The sequence below is a fragment of the Panthera tigris genome, chromosome B1, assembly GCF_018350195.1.
Source record: "Panthera tigris isolate Pti1 chromosome B1, P.tigris_Pti1_mat1.1, whole genome shotgun sequence".
NCBI lineage: Eukaryota > Metazoa > Chordata > Mammalia > Carnivora > Felidae > Panthera > Panthera tigris.
In genome coordinates this window covers 144,779,181-144,787,462 of record NC_056663.1, presented here as the reverse complement: position 1 = coordinate 144,787,462, position 8,282 = coordinate 144,779,181, and the positions used below count along the sequence as shown (strand labels likewise).

At 43.5% G+C, this 8,282-nt stretch overlaps 1 protein-coding gene across 1 annotated transcript; it reads left to right on the top strand.

The window, feature by feature from the left end:
* The first annotated feature begins 5,845 nt into the window (after positions 1–5,845).
* On the top strand, positions 5,846–7,973 carry LOC122237722 (growth-regulated alpha protein-like). Its single transcript, XM_042982729.1, has 4 exons — positions 5,846–6,014; positions 6,137–6,260; positions 6,372–6,455; positions 7,288–7,973. The coding sequence occupies exons 1-4, from the start codon at positions 5,927–5,929 to the stop codon at positions 7,295–7,297; spliced, it is 306 nt and encodes a 101-aa protein (XP_042838663.1). The 5' UTR covers positions 5,846–5,926; the 3' UTR covers positions 7,298–7,973.
* Positions 7,974–8,282: the final 309 nt, after the last annotated feature.

Genomic DNA, 8,282 nt, shown 5'->3' with positions numbered 1-8,282 from the left:
ACAACCAAAAAGGAACCTTTTCCTTTTTACCTCATTTTCAAGAACAAGCGGCATTAAATCGTTCCTGGAAGTTTAATTCTGCACAAGCCACAAGTGTTTGCTGCTTCTTGACATGCTCCATTTACTTCTACTTTTTTTTGTTTGTTTGTTTTGGCAGCTTCTGTAGATAAATTGGAGTTTCTGATGTCCCTGAACACCCTCGTTTACGTCAGTTTTAGGTCAGTCTGGAGATCATTACAGCAAAAACACTTTCTGTTTTTCTTTTTCTGTTTTTAAAAAATTTTTTAAAAGTGTTTATTTTTGAGAGAGAGAGACAGAGAGACAGAGAGACAGAGACAGAGTGTGAGCTGGTGAGGATCAGGGAAAGAGGAAGACACAGAATCTGAAGCAGGCTCCAGGCTCTAAGCTGTCAGCACAGAGCCCAATGCGTGCTCGAACTCACGAGACTTGAAATCATGAGCTGAGCTCAATTTGGACGGACGCCCAACTGACTGAGCCACCCAGGCACCCCCTTTGTTGTTTTTTTTTTTTTATTTACATGAAGTTGAGAGATTTGTACAGTATGACTTGTGCTGAAGCCCAACTATTTGAGCCTATAAAACATGATGAAATGTTCAAACCGGGGTAGCAGATATTTCAGATTTTCATACCTGAGCAAATACGAACTCAACAAACATTCACTTTTCTTTAAGAAGCTACCAGTGAAGCATGCATGTCCACTGATTTCATTTTGGTGGTGTTCGAAATTGATACAGAGAACAAACTTTTTTAAAAAATGATCTTTTTATTTTGAAGTAATTTTAAGTTCACAAAATTTGTAAAAATAGTACAGTTTCTGTGCACCCTTCACTCAGTTTCCCGGGTTGCAAACACTTGACATTAACAGGGAACATTTGCCAAAGCTTAAGAAACCAAAATTGGCACATTATTATTATTATTTTAAGTTTATTCATTTGTGAGAGAGAGAGAGAGAGAAAGAGAGAGACAGAGCGTGAGTGGGAGAGGGGCAGAGAGGGAGACATAGAAACCAAAGCAGGCTCCAGCTCTGAGCCATCAGCCCAGAGCCCTTCGAGGGACTCGAACCCACGAACTTGCACATCATGACTTGAGCCGAAGTTGGACACTTAACCGACAGAGCCACATGGCACATTATTACTACTATTAATGAAAACTCCAGACTTGATTGGACTTCACCAGATTTTCCACTTATTGTCCACTTTCTGCTCCAGGACCCAACCCAGGATGCCACCCTCAGTGAGTTATGTCCCCCACTTCCCTCTGAACTGTGACAGTCTCTGAGTCTTTCCTTATTTGTCATGACTTTGACGTTTTTGAAGAGTTCTAGTCAGCTATTTAATATTCCTCAATTTAGGCTTAAAGGATGTTTTCTCATGGCTAGATAGAGTTACAAACTCTGGGGGAAAGTACCAAAGAGCTGAAGTGCCCTTTTCATCATATCATATCAGGAGGTACATGATATCCACTTAATACCGAGTGACACCATTAACCTTTATCCTTTAGTTAAGGGGAGGTTTACCAGATTTCTCCACGTTCAAATTACTTGGTTTTCGGAATTGGACAATTTAAGAAAATGCAACAACGTATATGAACAGGTTATAACAGGAGAGAATTATGCTATTAGTAAAACAAAACCATGCAAGATGTATGATCATTTTGCTGTGCTCACAGTTTAAAATATTAAATTTGAACCACTCGGCTAGGAGGATAACAGTGTTTTTTTTGTTTTTGTTTTTGATTTTGTTAAATCACTCCTCTCTAGGAATTCTTAACTGTGTATCACAGAGCATCTTTATCATAGCATTATGGTTAAAAACCATTCTCTCTGAGTGTGAGTGCTGGACTCAATATCCTGTGACTTTGGGAAAGTTACTTAACCTCTCTTCGCTTTAGTTTTTATATTTGTAAACTTAAAGCCCCATAAACATAACCTTAAAGTCCCATAATAATATCTATTTCACAGGGTTGTTTGGAAGATTGAATGAGTCAATATTTGTAAAAACCCTTAGAAAAGCACCTGCAATTAAGCACAAAATAAATGTGCTGCACCTTGGAGTAGGTGCAGAGGCTTAGTAACTAACCCATAGTATGTGGCAACTAAATAAAGGAAGTGGTCTGTTTCGTATTTACTCAGAATCCTGTAGACTCTTATTCATTAGCTACTATGTTTGTTGAATAAAAACTCAAATTTTCAGCGACTTTGTTAAAGTTTATTCTGCAGAACAAACAAAAGTTAAGAGATTATAGAAAAAATAGTCTCTTCATGACTTTCTGATTTTATAAACTTCATAAAATGAGGCTGTCTTACATTTACAAGTAGAAAACAAAGCAATGCACCTTTCAAGTTTTAAAGAATGCTTTTGGATTACTGGCCAGTTTCCCATCAAATCCCAGAGCACAATTTATATATAACAAGGGGAGACCCACACAGACTCAATTACTCATAAGCTAGTCTCATATTTACAACTTTCAGGATTTTTTGTTCTCCCTTCTTACTGCTTAACACAAATTTTGATCTTTCAATTTCCCTAGTTTTTCCTGTCAGGAACATACTGACAAAGGCTAGAATGTCTTTAATTAAAGATAGTCATCTTTTCCAACAAATGCGATGAAGAGTCTTTAAGTCAAACTCCTTTTTATAGATGAAGTGATTGGAACTAGGACCACAGACTAAATCAGTGGTAGAGCTCAACAGTAAAATTGGAAAATTGAAAACTCCCGGGTAAGTGTATCTCCTGGTAGAGTACAGTTGTGCCTTCCTTTCAGGAAGCCTAATACAGAACATTTTTTTTTTTTGGTGGGGGGGGGGCTAAAATATTTTGATCTGCAATAGACAAGATATTTTCATTTATAAGGGTACAGATAATTTTACATTCACTAGTAGTACTTCACAGCAAATGAAATACAGTATGTAATTAACTAAGCAACATCCATAGGCTATTGCTCCCCCTTCAAAAGTTCCTGAAAGTCTTAGTTCTCATGATAGCACAGGATCCCTGCATATAACTTCGTTTTACCCTATATTCACTCAACACCTTCTGTCTTCCCGAATTTTGTCCCTATTTCACACTTTCATGACTTTTTTTAAAAACTAAAGCAAAATTAGTGAGGAAAAATGTTCACAATTACTTGGAGAACTGTGTAGCTTTGAGTTTTGAGTGTGTAGGAAACAATTGGTTTACAACATCTGATGGATTTCATTTTCATTGCCATGTTAGAGTAACTATTTCTCCCCAAGAGGGAGAGATTCAACAAGTAAGTATTTAAAAAGAAGAAAAAGGAGAGGAAGAAAAGGAAGAGAAGGAAAAGAAGAAAAGGAAGAGAAAAGGGAGAAAGAAATTTTTGTTCTTGTCTTTGTCTATTCTTGTGGTAGTTGGTTTTCCTTTTTATTTTTTAAAAGTAAACTCTACCCTCAACTTGGGGCTCGAGCTCAGGCTCTGAGATCAAGAGTCCAATACTTTTCCAACTGAGGTAGCCAGGTATCTCTGTTTTAGTCTTTTAAGGTGAATATGCTCATTTTCATTTTTACACATGAATTGAAATTACTTCGTCTTCTTTTATTTTTTTGTCTTTGTCCTGTGTTTGCTGTTTATTATTTTATTATTTTTTTAATTTAATTTTTTAATTTTTTTTAATTTACATCCAAATTAGTTAACATACAGTGCAACAATGATTTCAGGAGTAGATTCCTTAGGGCCCCTTAACCATTTAGCCCATTCCCCCCCCCCCCACAATCCCTCCAGTAACCCTCAGTTTGTTCTCCATATTTATGAGTCTCTTCTGTTTTGCCCCCCTCCCTGTTTTTATATTATTTTTGTTTCCCTTCCCTTATGTTCATCTGTTTTGTCTCCTAAAGTCCTCATATGAGTGAAGTCATGTGATATTTGTCTTTCTCTGACTAATTTCACTTAGCATAATACCCATATAGTTGCAAATGGCAAGATTTCATTCTTTTTGATTGCCGAGTAATATGCCATTATGCCATTGTGTGTGTGTATATATATATACATATATATATATATATATATATACCACCTCTTCTTTATCCATTCATCCATCAACGGACATTTGGGCTCTTTCCATACTTTGGCTATTGTCGATAGTGCTGCTATAAACATGGGGGTGCATGTGCCTCTTCAAAACAGCACACCTGTATCCCTTGGATAAATGCCTAGTAGTGCAATTGCTGGGTCATAGGGTAGTTCTATTTTTAGTTTTTTGAGGAACCTCCATACTGTTTTCCAGAGTGGCTGCACCAGCTTGCATTCCCACTAATACAGAACATTTTAAATGTGAAAAGAAAAATTGGGGAGTGAACCTTTCCATTACAATTGTTTTTTTTCTTTATGGAAGGATTTACAACGGGTTGAGTTTCTGTTTGGGCAATGCTGGGAAAAAGTTATTCCACTCACTTAATGAACATTTATAAAGTGTTTAATCTGCACCACCTCTCACAAATGTTGACTCATTTCTCATAACTATCTTGGTGTGGACAGAGAAATGTTTAACAACTTGCAGGTGATAGGTGGTTTCGCTAAGGGCTCAGTGGCCGGCTGCCAGGAGCAGGCTCTTACCCACTAAGCTGGGCAGTCTGGGAGCCCTGTTCCTACATACCCATCTCTGGGCCAGAGGTCATTCTTGTTTGTTCCCCCCTTCCCGCATGGGATTCCACGTGTCCAAGAGGTCTGAATCCAACCTGGAGAATTACACTTAAACCCTCTCTACCTAATATTGAATTCGTCAGATTTCTCTAAAACTTCTGGTGAAAAAATAGCAAAGGTGTCAGCTTCAGAGACTGAAATTCCTAGTACGAAAACAGACAAGTCACTGTTGCTAGAGAAAGGGAGACCAGCCCTGAGGGTTGTGTGGTAACGGATTTTTGAGTGTGATGTGGCGGTTCATGTGAGGGTGCCACACAGCAGGTACCCGCTCACTGGGGACCTTGTGCTGCTTTGTTCCCGGAAAGACCAGAACTCGTGAATTCCGGGAGCCTGGCCAACTTGCCCCTCTCCAGCTTGAGACTGATGGCCGGTCCCGTATTCCATAGCTCAAATTTGAACCTCTCATGCATGGAAAAAGAGATTTTCCGGGGTTTAGGGCATTCCAACATTTTGGAGTACAAGGAAGTTCAGCAGTATACAAAAGAAGAACAAAAAGGTCATGTTACAGCCCTCTCCTTTCACTGAAATCCACACTGGAATCGACTCTAGACACTGATTCTTATTCCCACCAAATTGAAAACATAACCAAGGTAATCTAAGTGTGGTTTGAGAATATACAAGAGAAACAGTTTGAACATTTTTCTCTGGAATCCGAGACGCTGGCTGTATTTTTGACAGCATTCCTTTCAGGCGTAGGACCTGTGCAAGACGGAATTCAGAGACAGAATATACAGAGATGGAAGGTAGAGAGCTAAGCAAAATTTACCCCCTCGCTATCCTTAATTCCCCCAAATCTGATCACTAACGAGGCAGAACTCTCCCTCCAAAACTGCCGCGCCACCCCTGTCCGGGGCTCACAGATCCGCCCCCAGCTCCTCTCCCAGCGCCCGGGGATCCCTGGGCGCCCACGGTCGCCGCACCCTCCCCCGCGGTGGCAGCCGCCGCGGGGCGGCCACTCACGCCCCCTTTGCGCATTGGGGCGGACAACGGTCTCTGAGTCGCCGGCACCCGCGGGCGGGTCCCCCTCCACCCCGGGGCGGGGCCGCCCGAACCTTCCGCACCCGGGAATGACCCGGGGCGCCGGGAATTTCCCTGCCCCCCCCACTGCGCCCTGCGCCGCGCCGCACGGAGTCGACAGGGGATAAAAGCGGTTCTCCCGGCTCGGGGAGCCAGAGTCCGCTCCGCCAGCCCTCCCGCTAGCCGTCCAGCTCCAGCCATCGCCGCCGCGACTCCCCGAGCTGAGCCCCATGGCCCGCACCGCGCCCCGCGCTCCCCGGCTCCTCGGCGCCGCGCTGCTGCTCCTGCTCCTGGTCCCCGCCGCCCGGCGCGCCGCAGGTGAGGCCCGGAGCCCGCGGGAGGACGGGGTGCGGGTGGGGTGGGGGTGCGGGTGGGGGTGCGGGTGGGGGAGGGGTGCGCGCCCCGGGGCCGCCCGCTCACCCGGCCTGCTCTCCCCGCAGGGGCGCCCGTCGTCACCGAGCTGCGCTGCCAGTGCCTGCAGACCGTGCAGGGCATTCACCTCAAGAACATCCAGAGCGTCAAGGTGACGCCGTCGGGCCCCCACTGCGCCCACACCGAAGTCATGTAAGTGACGCCCCGCGCTGCCGCCGTCCTGGCCGTTCCCCCCGCCCGCCCCCGTGCCCCCCACCCGCGGCCCGGCCTCCCGCCAACGGGGACTCTGCCTTGTCTCCGCAGAGCCACTCTCAAGAACGGACACGAAGCCTGTCTCAACCCCGAAGCCCCCATGGTCAAGAGAATCATCGAAAAGATGCTAAGCAAGTGAGTTATGCTTTCTGTTGACACGTGCCACTAGAGTCCTTGGTCACGGATCCTGGCAAATGCGTCCGGGAAGTTTGATCAAGAAAACTTGATCAGTCCTTTGCTGAAGGACTGAAAAATCTGTTTCACACTAAATTTGCTGTTCAGGTTATTCATCCGCTTTGTTGCAGGAAGAATATTTCTAGTGCCCTTTCTCCCCATTCAAACGAATGTGGGTAAACCTGCTTTTATTACAGTTATTGGTGTTGGTCAGTTACATTAAAAAGCTTTCCACCTGTTAAGAAACATAGGCATGCCCCCCCCCCCCATTCCTTCTGGGCTTCACGTCTGCAAAGCAAAATCCTTGGTGTTGTGCAACATAGGCTCTAAAGCTTAGAGGTGAAGAGCAGGCACCTCGTAGTGACACTGTACTAGGAGCAAATCTGGATTCTTTCACCTATCAGCCATGTGACCCAAGGATGATGATGATGACGATGATGATGATGAATCTAAAGCTTCTGTACGCCCAGGAAAAGAGTAAACCGTAGTAACTACCATATGGGGTTGCTATGAGGCTGAAGGGAGGCCCAGTGTGACAGAGAGAAACACGTTGTGGCTGTTTGTAGCCAATAATTGAGCCGAGACCACAGGCTCCACCTACATTCCCAAATGAAAGCATCCAAGAGCTTAGAGGTCTCTGCCACACAGTGTAGGCAGTAGCCTTTAGATGCCAGGCTGGGGAAACTAGCTTCAGAAAACTCTGGAACGTCACGGTTGGGACAGGAGAGGGGTGCTGTGCCAGCCAGCTTTCCTGAGCAGTACTAAGGATGACATTTTTCTCATTATCGGGCAGCTCCAACTGACCAGAGGAAGGCGGAAGCAGACTGGTGGCTGCACCTGAATCCGGCCTTGCCCTTACAGGAATCAAAGAGGAAAAAGTGGAATCGTCAGCGCCCAGTGCCACCAGAATTGGGCCTCATACGTATTGAGCGTCTCTTAGGAGAAGCCTCCGATTTATTTATTTATTTATTTGTTGGTGGGCTGGTTTTCAGAGATTCTCTGCCACTATTTTACATGCAACGTAATTATAGGCTGCGATTGAATATCTCTGCGGCACTGTGCCGTTATTTTTATTGTTTATTTTATGTTAAACCCAGCTTAGTTCAACCCTGATTTTTATTTACTTTGAAGGTAAAGGTTTGCACATATTCCCAGTCATTAAATTAATACTTCTGAGGAACCCACAGCATACCAGCCACTGCGACAGTGGCTGGGGCATCCAAGTAGAGAGTGAGGTTGTTATCAGGCTGGGGGAATGTATGTGCACAACTATTTTTGTAATTGTTTAAAAGAATGGCTGTTATTTATTGAAATGATGTCACAGTATGTGGTCAACATTTCTCATGTTGAAGCTTTAGGAACTACAATGTTCTACATATCCTGTGGACATTTTATGTCTTTCCTGTAAGGCATAATGCCTTATTTATTGTTAAATATGCAGTGTTTCTCTATGTCTTATAACAGAGAGGCTCACATATTTATGGCTGTTTTTGAAAAGAACTTGAAAATAAAGTATTTCAAAATAAAAAAAAATGTTTGTTTCATTTAGGGGCAAAAAGTCTATCTTTACTGGATCATCTGATGATTTATAGGAATATTTCTTGGCCTTTTTAAAAATTGTTTTTCGTCCTGGGCATTCAATTTGCTACACAGATAAGTCAAACTATAATTTATGCTTGACTTTACCTGATGATAGCTGTCATTTCATTTACCCAGGAATATGCTTGGGTTTCATTTACCCAGGAATATGCTTTTCCCAAGTATGGGTTTCCCTCTGTCCCTCAGTGT